This window comes from Sphaerodactylus townsendi, linkage group LG06, assembly GCF_021028975.2.
Source record: "Sphaerodactylus townsendi isolate TG3544 linkage group LG06, MPM_Stown_v2.3, whole genome shotgun sequence".
Classification (NCBI taxonomy): domain Eukaryota; kingdom Metazoa; phylum Chordata; class Lepidosauria; order Squamata; family Sphaerodactylidae; genus Sphaerodactylus; species Sphaerodactylus townsendi.
Genome location: NC_059430.1, coordinates 30,890,624 through 30,907,315, shown reverse-complemented (window position 1 = coordinate 30,907,315; position 16,692 = coordinate 30,890,624). Strand labels below are relative to the sequence as shown.

Here is a 16,692-nt window from a genome sequence, read left to right as displayed (position 1 = left end):
TGCTCAGTCCTCATTGGACAAATGGAAGTCATTTTTTAAATGTACAGAGTAATATTTTTCTAAGTATTTGAGAGTTTTTCCAGGTACACCGAAACCTCAGACTTGTCTGTGTGTGGCTCTGCAACTCTGCCTTAGTGACAGGCACTCAGCCATCACATTTTTAATTGATTTAAAACCTTCTGTTAATTAAAAGGCTGCCCTTGATTAACTGAACAGCAGATGTTTAAAAACATTGTTAATTATTTTTATGCAGGTACTTACAAAAAACCCAAAAAGTGATACTTAACTTGTTTTAAAAAGGTGTTCCTCCCTCTCTGTAATGTACAGGAGGCGATACCTCTTTCAAGATATTTATTGCAATGGCTTTTTTCTCTCTTTAGAACGGTTTAGACATATGCAAATGCTAGGAGATTTTAAAAACACAACCTCATGTTCTTACTGGAAGTTCTGCAGAGACAAATGGTATTGCTGGAATTGCTGGAAACTCTGTGTTTTTTATCATAGAGTTCTTGGTGGTTCCTAGAGCTACCCTTTGTGACTTCTGTTCTTTACCAGAAGTAAAAAAATTCCTCCTGCTGGTTTCCAAGCATGGTCTGGAACCCTACCCTTGGTTCAACTACATACCATGTTTCCCCGAATATAAGACAGTGTCTTATATTAATTTTTGCTCCCAAAGATGCGCTATGTCTTATTTTCAGGGGATGTCTTATATTCTGTATTCTGTTCGTCAGGCATGCTTCCAAACAAAAACTTTGCTAGGTCTTACTTTTGGGAGATGCCTTATATTTCGTACTTCAGCAAAACCTCTACTACGTCTTATTTTCCAGGGATGTCTTATATTCGGGGAAACAGGGTAACGACTGCTGCAGATTTTCTGCATTGCTGGGTGACCCTGACATTCACAGGTGCATTTAACGAGGTGTATAAGTATGACATGAGCTTGTTCACAGATGCAGGGTTACAGTTCAATGTGGCCATTCCTAGTATGTTGGGGACTTTTAAAGATGGTGCTTGGGGCTGGGAGATCAAGGGAAAGACCCCTTTCGCTCTCTGACTTCCACTCTTATCCAAAACTACCACTACTTGTCCTTGCGCATCTGGGCTCAGCCGATGCCTGGAAGCCTGTGCTATTGGCACCTGGCTGCATCCCTAGTTGTTTTTATCCAAATATATTGAAGTGCTTTGCTGACACTGATGTCTCGGCACACTGCTGTGCAGCAGACTTTTATCCTTTTTATGCAGGGTAAAAATAACATAAAAGAGCTGGAGGGTGAAATCCTGAAAACTATCCTGGGTCTTATTTACAAAAGCTATAAAAGACATTTGATTATTTGGCAATTTTTTTTTTATCCTTGGTGATTTCTTCAAGTCTCACAGCACAAAAAGAGCCGGAGCACTGAAAGGGCAGGAGACTGCTGGCTCCTCAATTTCTACATTTGCTTTTAGCAATGGGCTCCCCTTCTCTCAGAGAACAGAGTTTCTCTTTTTCAAAGCAGGCGGCTGTTCTGAGGTTGCCTTTATTGGAGAATCGCTGGGAAATGATCCTATAGATCAGGGGTAGGGAACTCAAACTCTCAGATAGTTCGGGAACTATCAGTTCCCATCGGCCTTCCTGCATGGCCAATTGGCCATTGCAGGAAGGGGCTTGATGGGAATTGTTGTAGTTCCTGAACTATCTGGAGAGCCGCAGGTTCCCTAACATTCTATAAGATTGGAGTGTCATTGATGTTCACTCCACTTCCTAATATGGTTTGGAGATTGGGTAACAGTAGTTAGGACAATAAAAGAAAGCGACCGTAGTTAAAACCAAAATGTCCTATTTACTTTAAATTGTAGTCCAGTAACACCTCAAAGACCAATAACGTTTTGGGGATATATGTTTTTGAGAATCAAAATCCCCCACTGTGAGATAGCTGACAAGGATAACTGATAACTGACAAAGGGAACTTTGACTCTCAACAATTTATACCTTAAAAATCTTGATGGCCTTTTGGGTGCTGCTAGACAGAAATCTAATTTTTTCTACTGTGAACTAACGTGGATGAAATATTTACATTAAAAGTATCTTGTCAGATGTCAGAAGCTAAGCTTGTCTCTGACAAGATTTTGAATGGGAGACCTCCAAGGAATATCAAGGTTAAGATGTGGAGGCAGGCAATGGCAAACCACCTCTGAATGTCTCCTGCCTTGAAAACCACATCAGGGGTCCCCATAAGTTAGATATGACTTTATAGCAAAAAAAGAGTGTGTTTTAACACCAGCCCAAAGTTCAGATTTTAACAGAACAGGCTTCAGATTTTAACAGAACAAGCACTGGGAAAGGGTCTTCCATTTCAAGCCCCTGTTTGCATAGCCTTGGTTTTTAAACTTGTAACAGCTAATCATTAAACTTATCTTATTTCAGGAGCATGTCCAACTCCAAGATATATAGAGATACTTCATTACATACATACATACATACATACATACATACGTACGTGCGTGCCGTAAATGCGTGCAGTCATGCGTCGCGATGCGTGTACATACATACATACATACAATCTCCAAGATATACAGAGATACCTCTATGAACACCTCCAGTGTGGTGTGGTGGACTCTTATGAGTGACGGACTCTAATTTAGTGGACTGGGTTTGTTTTCTACACATGAAGCCTGCTGGGTGACCCTGGGCAAGTTACAGCATTTTTAGAACACTCTCAGCCCCACCTACCTCACAAGGGGTCAGTTGTGGGGAGAGGAAGGGAAGGAGGTTGTGTGCCACTTTAAGACTCCTTACAGGAGAGAAAAGCAGAGTATAAATCCAAACTCTTCTTCCTCTTACGGCTACAGTCATATTCACGTTTACTTGGGTATAAATTCTGTTGAACTCAGAGTAACATGCATAACCTTGGGTTGTACAAGTAGCTTAGAGGTGCTTAGTATGGTTGTATTGAGAACTGCAGGTATTCTGGGTATCCATGGTTTACCATATTATGATCAGCCTTAGGGGAGGATGCTTTCAACCTGAAATTCATTTGTCCTCGTGTACTGTGAGCCAATGAAGCTTTTCGCACCAACAGAAGAGAACTGTTAACACACCTGAAAATGCCTCTGAAGGTTTCCACATACTGCTTTCACTGCTAAAGAGGCAAGATTCTTTTTCGGGTTGCATTTTAAAATGAAAATGAAAAAAGACTAGCCACTTCAGCATGTGATGGAAACATCAAAGGATCATCTGGGTCTTCAGCATTTTCCTGTTACTTTCTCCATGATCTTTTGAATTCATCTGACAGTCCAACAGGGGTGACTGATTTCTTAGCTCATAGTTTAAGATCCACTAAGGTAGCTCATATACACAGAAAGAGTCAATATGCTTAGTATCCTTATTACTTCACTCTTTTTAGCTTTTTCAGTGTGGCAAAATGGTTCAAAGCTGGCAGATTCTCACTGGACTGAGATGCCATTTATAGGAATTTAGAGCCTTTTAGAGATGCTGAACAGTGATCTAACAGGGGGTGCTTGGGTCATCACTGATTGGGTTGGAACTGTGCTGTGCCTTGTTGGGCCATTTGGTGTCCAGTTGATGTTGCCTGTATTGATGTCACCAATATAGTAAACAACGCTGTGCTGTAAAGAAGTCAGTGTGGAGCAACAAAGTGGATGAATGGGATGAGGGATGAATGGGGATCGTTCCAAAGTGTGGTTGGAAGTCCGTTATCCTGGCCATTGCCTGCCTAGGAGAAATCCTTGGAAACTCAGTGTGTTCCACCTCGAGCTCCTTGGTTCAGAATACAGACAGGGTTGCCAGCTTCAGGTTGGGAAATTCTTGGAGATTTGGGGGAGAGGAGAATAGGGGGGGGGGGGCTTCAATTGCATATAATGCCATAGAACCCATCTTCTAAAGCAGCCATTTTCTCCAGGTGAACTGATCTCTATCACCTAGGCTTGCTAGTTCTAGGTTGGGAAATACCTGGTGATTTTGGGGGTGGAGCCTGACGATGGTGGGGTTTGGGGAGAGGAGGGGCTTCTGTGTGGTATTATGCTATAGAGCAGGGGTCTGCAACCTGTGGCTCTCCAGGTGTTCATGTACTACAATTCCCATCAGCCCCTGCCAGCATGGCCAATTGTAGTCCATGAACATCTGGAGAGCCACAGGTTGCAGACCCCTGCCATAGATAGAGTCCATCTTCCAAAGTTGCCATTTCCTCCAGGTGAACTGTTACCTGGAGATCAGTTGTAATATCAGGGGAACTCCAGCCACCATCTGGAAGTTAATCACTACAAAAATCCTAATTAAGTGTCTTTCTGTTGCATTCTGGTTGTTTGTACCTGCAGTAAAAGGATTTATATGTTATTGTAATTGTGATGAGTTTATTGTAATTTGTTATTGCTGGAGTTTAGTTTAATAGTAAATGAATAAACTAATGCCAGAGACAGTTGTTCAAACTGATGGAAAAGAAGGTGGGATCTGAAATAACAAAATGGTGGTTATTCTTCTGAGCAGTTGCTCAGAAATGTTGTAGGATCTCCGTTTTTTGGGCAAGTTTTAAAGTAATCATCCAGTATTTTTTTTAGAACAAACAGTATGGAGCAAATAAAGGAGAACGTTGCTCAACAGAGTCATTCATAGCAGCTTTTATTTATTTATCAATTTATTCAAGTTCTTATAATCTTCATTTCCTCCTGGCTGAAGGCAGCTTATAAACTGGCTTACCTAGATCCAACTTGGAGGGAGCCATAAGTAAAACCTGGTCTGGAACTATTCCATATTCTAGTACTCTGGAACTATTATAAAAATGGAGATGACTTCGAGGTATTACACTACTTCAACTGTGTTCAATATTAAAATTTTAACAGATGGCTAACTCTTCACCTTTTGTTACCATTACGCAGGGTTGCAAACTTCTCCTTCCAAGCATGCTGGGTATTCTGTGAGGATGGAGAATGCCGTTCCAATCGTCACTCAGGCTCCAGGGGCTCAGCCCCTTCAGATCCAGCCAGGACTCCTAGCACAGGTACTTTTAATTCTTCTAGGACCATTTTGTACAAGACTCAGTTGTAAGGGAAAGAGCCGGGTCTAAATCAAATTTTAAATACCAAATAATGGAAAGAATCTGATGCACAGAATCTAATGAATAATCTTCACAAAAAAGACTTTGCAGGGGGTTGAGGTTTGTATTTAAAACGAGAAGGAGAGTATGAGGAAGAAGGTTAGCCAAGAAGAATTGGAAGAATATAAGGGCTCTGGAAGATTTTAGAGAAAGGATTTTACCCCCCAAAAAAGTATGTTGTGCAAACTGCTGAAGTAAATTAGGATCTTAAATTTGTAGGGTTGGAACCAAAATTCTTTTTTTCACTAAAGGAATAGCAGAATGGGACTTTCCTCCCTAAGTTACAGGCCATTGATCTTCCCAGCTGAAGTTCTTGGGGGCAGGAAACAGCCAGAAATAGGATGAAGGGCAAATTTGAGGTCTGCATCGGGGCAGGTGATCCACAGAAATGGTTTTCCTTCCATTAAAAGATAACGTGGTCTGGATTATTTATTTATCTAGGTATAGTTCGATTTATAGGCCAACCTTCCTCATACACTGACTCAGGGTGGCTTACAGCAATACTTTTACAGTTCAAACAAGCCAATTTCATAGTGTAGCACATTGCCTCAGTAATCAATAACTAATTAACTCCTATCCATTATGGAAAAAATAATCCCAGAAAAAGAGCAGATTTTTTTTCATTTGGTTAACTGATTTTATGAGATTTATATGGCCACACTTCTCGTGACCAACTGTCCTCCTTTCCTGTGAAGGTCATTGCATGAATGAATAATTCTTGCTTGTTGTCAAGTCCTAAACAGTCAGAGGAAGATATTGGGTGATAGGAAAATGCATTTCCTTTGGTATGACTCTTTGGATGATTTTATTGAAGTTTGAAGTTGATGAGTACTAAGTCTGTGAAAAAACACTCGCTAGTTCCTGTTTGGGATGGTGGATTCCCCCATCCCCAGGTTCCACTGTTTGCCACTGCTCCACTGGGTGGCTGCAAAGGGAGGAGGTTAAAAAGGTGGTGTTGGATGTGTCAGTATGTCAGTCCAGGAAAAATCCTGGAAAAGATGTAGGGTAACTATCGCTTCTGCTTTTGCTTGGACATGACATATCCCCCCCCCCCCCAATTGCCATATCCTCTTCCTCAGTCTTCCTGCCAGTCATAAGGTTTGACCCAGCAACCCTATTATCACGAACTGCTAGGATTAGAGCATTTGGCTATTCACTTTGGTTTCTCTGAGGATCAAAGGTTTTTAACAGGCCGGTGTGACGTCTTCTAATACAGTTACAGGACAACTTCATCACACTTATCTAGGAGGAATTTGCTCCAAGGATTCCATTTCCCTAATATGTGGCTTGGTTCACTTGTGTGAACAGCTCAAGGTCTTCACTTTGCAAGAACTCTTTGCAGTGCACACCAGCCTTCTTCTTCTGGCACCCTAAAGTCTGAACTGCGTAGGATATCCTTTGCCAGCTGATAAATAGGAGGATAGTCCTGCCACAGAAGAAATTTTCTGAACTAGAGAAGGTGAATTGCTGAACACTGCATAAAATTCTTGAACCTGCCATTTCTCTGAATGGAGCTTCTGGGGTAAGAAGTAGGATCCATTTCTCAGTGCTTTGCTGGCATAATGGTCCAGGTTCAGTCGCTTGCTATTCAATTAAAATGGATTTTGGATAACTGGTGTGGGAAGGATATCTAGCTGAGATCCTGCAGAGCCGCCATCACTCAGGGTAGACAGTATAGTACAGTGGTGGCGAACCTTTGGCACTCCAGATGTTATGGACTACAATTCCCATCAGCCCTTGCCAGCATGGCCAATTGGCCATGCTGGAAGGGGCTGATGGGAATTGTGGTCCATAATATCTGGAGTGCCAAAGGTTCGCCACCATGGGTATAGTAGTTTGAGATGAAATAATAGAGTATATAAGGGCTTGGAGCCATATAAAAATATGTCCCTCCAAAGGCTTAGGAATTTTGATCACCCCCTTACACTGCCCAGACAAAATGAATTTGCATCAGTACATAAAAGCAAATGCACTGTATTCCAATGTTCTTAGACACCAGCCAGCACAAGAATCCTGCCAAAGCAATTCCTGGGCTGGATACCATTCCAGGGAGTGCTAGAATTCAGTCATTTTCCTTCACCAGCTGCCAGCCCACCTTATCTGGGAATGACTGCCTGCAACAGAACTTGAAGGTTGCATGATTTTTTTTTGTCATTAAACCAAGTGCTTCCTTCTGTTCCCATGAAGAGCCTTTGTTAAAGATTTGCCCCTTGGATGTGAACAAGTCCACCTCTGCTAAATCCTGCTATTCTATTCCAAGTGGAGTGGTTTGAAAAACTATCCTTCCATTTAGGAAGGGGGAGGAAATCAGAACATTCAAAAGTAGGACACAAAAGCAAGAGGAGTTTCAAAGCCAAGGAGAGGAAAAGAAATTTTATAAACAAAATGTGGAAAATATTTGGACTGAAGTACCACGTGAAATTACTTGGATGGTCAGACTATGTGAATTTGCAGTCATATATGGTGTCAAAAATCAGACCCATAGGTATACTAATGTCTTCTTTGTTGGCTCCAGTACAGTTGGGTGTTTCAGGGGACAGACTAAAAACATAGGGTTGATTCACAGCCTTTAGAAGGAAAAGTAAAGATGAATACAAGTTAGGCCATAATCATGCCACTTAACTAGGGGTGAAAATTAGGGTGCAGTCATGCTCTAGAATTTTTAGTTTTCCAGAGCTGGCATCTCTTGCATAGACTTTTGCACTATTTTGTAATGTGTCACTCAGCTGGTCAACCAAGACAAGCAAGAATCACATTTAAGTGACCAATCACTGAAGCATTAGCCTTTCTTTCTTTCTTTCTTTCTTTCTTTCTTTCTTTCTTTCTTTCTTTCTTTCTTTCTTTCTTTCTTTCTTTCTTTCTTTCTTTCTTTCTTTCTTTCTTTCTTTCTTTCTTTCTTTCTTTCTTTCTTTCTTTCTTTCTTTCTTTCTTTCTTTCTTTCAAGTGTTGGAAAAATATGAGACAGAAACAGAAACAATCAATCTGCAAGACACTTTAAAGTGTCAGAATCTGGAAAACCCAGGTTTGAATCCCCACTCTGCCACGGAAACTTGCTGGGTGGCCTTGGGTCAGTCATACACTCTCATCCTCAGCCCTGGCAAATATTTGGATGGGAGATTACCAAGGAATACCAGAGTCGTGGTGCAGAGGCAGGCAATGGCAAACTACCCATGAATGTCTCTTGCCTTCAAAACCCTATGGGGTCACTCTAGGTCAACCATGACTTGACAGCAACAACAAAGCTGTGTTAATTGCTTGTAGCGAAAACAACATGGAAACTCATGGCATCTTATTGATTTACAGTCCAATCCTACATAGCGTTATGTCCTTCTAAGCCTATTGACTTCAATCGTCTCTTCTGAGCATAACTGTCCATAGGATTGTGACAGAAGCTTTCATAGCCCTAGAGTGTGTCTCATCAGATACGTGAATGTGTCTTTAGGTGGTAAACATGCGGTGGGGGGGGGGAGGATTACAAAGAGTAGGGTCAAAAGGAAATGAAATGTCAAAATTGGTGCCTTTCCTTGTAGAACATTAATGTATCAAATCAAAATGACTATAACAGCCATATTTGGGTTAGTAGACAGTGGTGCTGAGTAATCATTTTCTGGGCACATTCACAAGGAACATTCTCAGTGGCAAGAGACCTTCCATGAGCAACCTGTTCTTTTACCATAGAGTTCCCAACAGTTCCTAGAGAGGCCTGACATAATTTTTTGGTTTTCCCCAAAAGTGATTTCACGCCATTGCCATTGGTGCATCCACGTCCCCACCCCTGGACTCCTATCAGGTGCTTTGCCTGACTATCGTAGTGTGAGATGATAGTCTTCCTTGCTGTGTCCTCTGCACTTGGGAATCCCTCACTATTGTACAACCACTATTCATTGTCATGAAGGTCTTTGGTGAATTGCTTTTATAAAGTCTCGAGTAATCCCTGGGGCAAAGAAGTCATTCATGTGAGAAAGGGTACCCTTCTGCTTGATCCTGGACTGTGTTTCCAGTTGATAGAACATAATATTCACAAATATGAAGCAGTAATTTTTTAAAAATGCAGTGTTTTAGAACCTGTGCAAATTGCCTCTCTTCCGCCATCTTGTAACATCAGCCATTGCCAACACTTCTCAGATGAAATAAACTGTTTCCGGGCCATATTCTGTGGCTTTTAAAAAGGATTTCAGCTGACAAAATGTAACCAGCACAAGTTAGAATTGTAGTTTATGAAAACTACTTCTAGGTTGCTTCTTTCTTTCTGTGCTGATGTACTGTGTGTTTAAAATGTAAAGTATAAGCAGAAATTCAACAGGTTTAACTTCAAGGTAGACGGCTGTGTAGAAGAAGGCTAAGCTTGCTGAATTTTAGCCACATGTAGTCTTGTTAAAAGAGTGCTGCTTCTGGCAGAAAGGGGGAAAAGATAGCAGCCCAAGCTCAGGCCTGAGAAATATTTACTTTTGACCCTGCAGGAGCTGAGCCTATTAACTAGAGACTGCGGAGTTGAAGCTGCTATATCGACTTCGTGAATGTTGATTGTAGGAAATGTGATATGAAAGTTGGATGAAATGTCCTGCCTGAAACCAACCAAGCAGATGGCAAAAACCCAACCCTCACATCAACCTTTCAAAATGCCCTTCCAAACAAGTATATCAGTTTGCCTATCTGCCCAAGACAGGTGAAAGAGGGCTCTGGTTCCACTCTTTGCACACGTAGCAACAACTTCGTAACGAGGCAAAGCCTATTAAGGGACCTGGATTTCCAAGTATGCTGGGGACTGGAGTGCATTTCTTAAAAGAAAAAAAGCACTCAACCCTCTCCCCCCAAAACACTGTGCTGAAGTACCCATAATTCCGTGAACTAAATAAATTTACTTTGCATATTTTGCTCTGCTTCTAAAGCTCAGGTTTCTAAGAACTAGAAGTATGGCAAAGGTAAGCTTTTCAAATTAAGAGCAGGGTAAAGAACAGCACGTGGAAACTGGGGAACAGAATGTAGTTGTGATATTGAGCAAGGTGGGTGGATGGAGAACTCTGCAGGGTTCTTAGCTCTCCAGGTAGACACTGTCCTTGCAAATAATGTACAGAAGTATCACTGGAGTATTTAAGCCATATTGCAATCTGTAAGTTCAGTGTAATAATGAGAGCAATATGAGAGAGCGGGGATGGGAAGAAGCGAGAGACCTGAGAAGATTAGGATGATAAACAGGTGTGGCAATTGTGCAGGATCCAAGTGGAAATATTTACAACTGATGCAAGGGAGATAGACAGCAGGAACCAAACACAGTAGTGGAAACCAGAAAACCAAACAGACTGGAGCAATCAGGTAGACTGGCAGGAGGGCAGATTCAAAAACAGAATATTTGATTGATAGAGAGTCCTCAGCAGAAATGCTGAACAGGTCCTTTTTAAAATACTACATGCAAATAATTACCATTGGATTTAACCATTCTGATTGAAGGTTGCTGTTCTGGATGGCCAAGGCTAGCCAGACCTCAGAAGCAAGGTCAGCCCTAACTAGTACCTGGCTGGGAGACCACTATGGCATTATCTGATTATTTGTGATGATGCACTCAGCGACACTTTGAGACGCATTTGCAAGAAATGATCGCAAGACTGGGTCCACAGACAAATTAAAGGCAGACTAACAATGCAGTCCTAAACAGAGTGAAACCCTTCTAAAACGTCAGTGAGAGTGATGTGATTTTTTCCTAGGATTGCACTGCAAGGCAGCTAGGTAGTAAATCTTAACTCAGAAGTCAAAAGCGTTTTCTTTTTAATGTATACCTTGTAAAAATAGGAGGAGGTGGTGGCAGTGGCAGTGGCAGACAAGTGGGGGTGAGAGTGGCAGCCAATGAAAGAAAGCCATCTAATCATGTGAGAAAGCAGTGTACATACAGACCCATCCAGATTTATCTGCACACACCTGAAAAGACTGTGAGCAACTGACTCTGTACTTGCAACCAGCAGTCACAATAATAGTCAAATCAGGGAGGGCTCGTACATAACTGGGTGGGCTGCCCCCTGGTTGTGTCTTGATAGTCCTGTGTCTTGAATTCACTTGACTTACCCTTGTATACTGAAATCCTGGAAAAAAAATTCTTTGCACACCTCATTCTATGGAGCAGGTAATGTTTAGAGCGAGTGTGCCTAGTTCTGAGCCCAAAACATGAAATTCTGTCCTGCCACATTTAGACCATTTTAGTTCAAAATTGCACACAGCCCTTGGGTATTAAGCTGCCATCCTTGGATTTCAGAAGCAAGCAATTCTCTTAGCCCACACATTTCTTAAATCTGAAGGGGATTAAGTTGCTCAGTTGTGTAATATGGGGAGAATCTAAATGTGACCCACTTGTAAAATATTATATGACTCCAAAATTGAGTCATCTGAGCAAGATGACACTTACTCGTGTCTTTGGAAGTAGGGTGAGCGGAATGATGCTTGCAAAGCAGCGTAGCTGCAAAACACACAGGTCAAGTGTGAAAGCATTTGCAGAGCCTAGCGTTATTTGGAAAATCAGCCAAAGGATGGATCAAAGAAAGATCCACGTATATTTTTGATCAAATTAGCTATTTCATGCTTCTAAGTGGCTATTTGCCTTCCTTATTTCTTATTGATAATTCAGTATGCATAATTAAGAAGAACTGGAGCCTGATTTTCTGTATATTTAGAAGGAAAAGCCACTGAATTCCATAGGATTTGAATATATGAAGCTACCTTCATATATGGTAGACCAAAAGTCTCTTTCTCACAATACTAGAACCAGGGGGCATTCATTGAAAATACTGGGGGGAGGAATTAGGACTAATAAAAGGAAACACTTCTTCACACAACGTGTGATTGGTGTTTGGAATATGCTGCCACAGGAGGTGGTGATGGCCACTAACCTGGATAGCTTTAAAAAGGGCTTGGACAGATTTATGGAGGAGAAGTCAATCTATGGCTACCAATCTTGATCCTCCTTGATCTCAGATTGCAAATGCCTTAGCTTACCAGGTGCTCGGGAGCAGCAGCAGCAGAAGGCCATTGCTTTCACCTCCTGCATGTGAGCTCCCAAAGGCACCTGGTGGGCCACTGTGAGTAGCAGAGAGCTGGACTAGATGGACTCTGGTCTGATCCAGCAGGCTAGTTCTTATGTTCTTATGGTCTATTGTCAGCAGTTTCCCACAGTCTCAGGGAGAGGTCTTTCATATCATTTTCTACCTGATCTTTTCAACTGGAGATGCAGGAGATTAAACCGGGGACCTTCTGCATGCAAAGTAGATCTTCTACCACAATGTGGTGGCCCCTCCCATGGTCTTTTTCCTTTCCATGCCCTCCCCCCCAAGATTTGCTGCTTGTTCCTCTGCATACTTACTTGGGAAACAAAGTTGAACTGCAGAGATTTATTTCCAGTAACCATGTATAGAATCAGGCTGCACATAGCTACCACCCTAAGCACGCTTTGACATGACAGAAGGTCCCTCTGAATTCTGTGGTGCTTTCTCCCAAGCAAGTGTTGATAATGAGTCGTTCCTATGCCTTCATACCTGGAAATGCCCTGTTGAACATACTGTGCTTTTACTTTAGAGCAAACATGCATAGGTTCAGCCCACATGACAGGTCAGCAACTTACAATGTGCTGTTAAGTGAAGAAACTGGGGGTGGGAGGGGGGAATCTGTGGGTTTGTGCTGCTCCTTTCTCCCCCACCCCCTCCCCTGTTTACATTCCAGAATTGCAGGGAAAGTGCAAAACTTGGTTTACCTGTTTTGATGCACCTTGAACATAGAAATAATTTTATTAGCTCACTTCACATGTAGGGAGAAGGAAGGGGTAGTAGCTACAGATCCCCCAGCTTATTTCATGTATCAGCAAACCATATTTTGCCATTATACTGGAACTGATCCTGATGGGGTTTGTACTCACAAGGAAACTGAGTTCTGCAGATCCTGTCTTCAAATAAGTGGGCATGAGATGATAGTTTACTGGGCAGCAAGTTCTGTTGCTTAGAATGAGGCTTGAATGGACATTTTTATTTGGAGTTGGATGGGCTTTTTTGTTAAATGGGTTGATTTTTTTCACACATTTAACTGTCTGTAACTAATGGAGCCACAGTGACTGGCTTCGTTTGAGATATTTCTGCTGTTTCTATTGAGGTTGGGCCTGGAAGGGGATTGGCTTAATATCACATGATTTTATTTTTTAACTGAGAACATTTTTTTTGTTCTGATCAACAGCAAGCCTGGCCCAGCAGTACCCAGCAAATCCTGCTCCCTCCAGCTTGGCAGCAGCTGACTGGAGTCGCCACCCACGCCTCAGTCCAGCATGCTACTGTCATCCCCGAGACCATGGCAGGGACCCAACCACTGGCAGATTGGAGGTAAGCAAGAAAGCCCATGTGCCTGTATGAGGTGCCAACTCTGAGATAGTTTGGTACCCTAATCCGCAAACTGTGATTATGAGTGAGTGGACATTGCACAGTGACTCCATTGTATTTTTGTTAATGGTTATCATCTTGCATTTGACAGATAGTCATTCATTATCAAAAGCACTCGAGGGAGACCCACAGGCAGTGGTGGGACTCAAATAATTTAACAACCGGTTCCGGTGGTGGGATTCAAATAATTTAACAACTGGTTGTTTACAAGCACCCTTTTAACAACCGGTTCTGCCGAAGTGGTGCGGACCTGCTGAATCCCACCACTGCCCACAGGTCTTACTTCTGGGTATTCTAGCACTCAGACCAATGTGAGGAAATCTCTTTTACCCAAGTGCAACTTCACCTTTGGCCTCACTGATCACTTAGATCAAGGGCCAGGCTGGGACATCAGAAAAGCCCTGAAACGAGCAGAGCCAAGCAGCCCACACAGAGAGGTGGGCTGGCAGCACGCTGGGCATGGCTCAGACTCAGGCTGCTGCAGTGATAGATAGTTACAGCATCCCTCCATTATTATTTTCTCCAACATCATCTTCCTGTCAGTCTTGCTCACACTCTCTATGGCAAGGTAGCTGCTCTTTCTTCTTTACACTCCCCGACTGTGTCTCATTAATGGCAGAGGCTGTGTAGGGAAAGTGACTTGGAATCTGTCATTCAATTTCTTCAGACAGGAAAGGAAGGACACGCAATATTATCTGCTCTCCTCACCGCCATTGTCTAGATATCACAATTTCCCTCTATCTAAACAACACAGCCTGCTTCATTGGATCCACCGCTCACTCAAGCTGCTTCACTATCTTGGCCACCAAGAGAAAAATCTGACACCAATTCAATGGACCCACGGATGCAGCCCTTGTCTTCCACCATGTCTGGGCCTACTTCCAGCAAGAACAAGCCCTTTTTCATCACTCACTGCTTACATCCATGTTAAAAGCAGATTTCTTATCTGGGAGGAATGCTTTTTTAGTGGTTTTCGGTGTAGTCACGCAACCCATTGGCCTCAACTCTCAGATGCATCTCTCCAGTTAGATTGACACTTTTGGCAGAGGTTGCAAAGGAACTTGGTGAAAAGCTGTTTCCTCTTTATCTTGAGGGATGCACAGTTGGCACAGCTGCTCTCAAGAGGAAGAGTATGGAGTGCAAACTCCTTCCAAGCAGATCTAAGTTGTTCTCAGAACTCGGTACAGGCGCGTATCTCAATAGCATGACTACACAGATGACCATTCAAAAATATCAGAAAAACACCCAGTCTTTTCCTTATTTATTGGGTTGAGAAGCTTGCATGCTTGCTTTTTTGCCATGCAAAGAAGATCCTTGATGTATGCCAGGGGGTTAATGTGTGAAGCAAGGCATCCTTCAGACACAATGTGCATGCATATGCATACCAACAAGCACACAAATCTCTATGCAGATGGAAACCGTGAAACAGGTAAGTGTTGCCAAGGCCTGTCTGGAGGCTTTTCAGCAGGTTTTGCTTCACCTGCCACACTGATGTGCTCCATTTGGCTCTATGAATCCTGCACCTCTTACCATGAGCTGTTAGAAAAGCCACTTGGCTGATGGCTCCTTCAGTCAATGTATTCAGTAACACTGAGAGGCTCCTGGCAATTTATGAGTGTCTGCTTGTTGAGTGTCTGCCTGTTGACCACCAAATGGAGAATCTGCATACAAATTGCCATTACTCTTTTCTCTGTCTTGCAGAAATACGCATCCTCATGGTAGCCATTACAATCCCATCATGCAACAGCCAGCACTTTTAGCAAGTCACGTCACCCTTCCAGCAGCCCAGCCCTTGAATGTTGGTGTAGCTCATGTCATGAGACAGCAACCGACCAGTACCACCTCCTCTCGGAAGAATAAGCAACACCAGTCATCTGCAAGGTAAGCAATGGGGAAAGAAGGCGAGGGCATCTCTTATCTTCCACACTATCCTTCTCCACTGTATTTCTGTGGGGAGGGAGGGAGAGGCGACTCCTTCCCCAGCTAGAATCAATTGCTTCTTCTCTCCCATAGCAGAAGCAAAATGACACAGGGGCTAGGGTATTATGAGAGCAGTACGGTAAGAATATAGACATTACCTGTTGAATCGGTGAGCATTCTTTGACACTTTCTTCACACATTACATCCACACCTCTTGTGTAGATCAAACATATGGATTAAAAAAATGGAACAACCCCTCTTTGCCCACCACCCTGTACTCCTTAGAGGAAGGGCTGGATATAAATGCAAGAAAGAAATGGAAGAAACAAACAGGGGTACTGTTGACAGAGAGCCCTGATTGGCTGTCTTGGTTGCAGGTTTGGGTTTGCAGAAATTACCAAGAGAAAAGTCGGAGTAAACTCTAGATATACCTGTAAAACAAATTTGTGTGAGGGGTAGTCAGTTATCCTCTGTTGGTGAATAGGTTGCTTAGTTTTACAACTTCTGTTAGCTGATCCCCTGTTGCTTCAAGTCCATCTTGGTGTGAACTTTAATCTCTCTTTCCCATTCCTCCGCCTATTCCTGTTATCTTTTTAAATTATAGTTGCTGGGTCAGCTTTTTGAATGTTTGTTTGGGAGGGAAGAATTCAGCCAGCAAAGAATAAGTGTGGTTGAGCTATTTGTTTCCTTACGACCCAGAAGTTCTCCAATGCAGCTTTAGTATCAAAGTATTAGCATGCTCCATCTGCATTGTAAAAGGTTCTGCTCTGTTTCCCATGAGGAAGTTTGGAAGTTACTCCCAACAGAAGTCCCTGCAGTTGGACTTGTTTAAATCCATTAAAGTAATGTCTTGGCAAAATTAGAGGATATTGAACCACTTTTAAAAGGCCTATTCTTTCTGCTTCATTGTCTAGATATGCAGAACAGATTGGGTTAAATATAGACTGTTTGATGGTGTAGGGTGGCATGCAGTTTTTATGCCTTGTGCTTGAAATTATGTTCATGTGCTGCAAATGCAGCAGTGAATTACATAGATTACTGCAAATTAATGGCTTTTGGAAGTTACCATTTACTTGCTCAGGTGTGTGAATCTTGTTCAGCTTACGCCATCTAATTCTTGGGTTTCTCCTACGCTTCAAATTGGAGTGGGAGACTTAAGTGGCAAAAGGGATAAGACAGGGTTTTAGGGAGTGTCAGAGAAAGGAGGATGTGGATTCTAATTCCAAAAATACTGATGTGTTCAGTCTTGTATGTGGAAAAATGAGACCATCTATCCA

General features: G+C 42.4%; 1 protein-coding gene across 2 annotated transcripts in view; it reads left to right on the top strand.

Moving 5' to 3' along the window:
- The window catches only part of HIPK2 (homeodomain interacting protein kinase 2), a 177,571-nt gene that overhangs the window by 137,095 nt on the left and 23,784 nt on the right, over positions 1-16,692 (top strand). For both annotated transcript variants that reach the window (XM_048499564.1, XM_048499563.1), the window contains exons 9-11: positions 4,873-4,994; positions 13,296-13,438; positions 15,197-15,376. In XM_048499564.1, the coding sequence (XP_048355521.1) occupies positions 4,873-4,994; positions 13,296-13,438; positions 15,197-15,376 (445 nt within the window). The remainder of the gene's footprint in view (positions 1-4,872; positions 4,995-13,295; positions 13,439-15,196; positions 15,377-16,692) is intronic.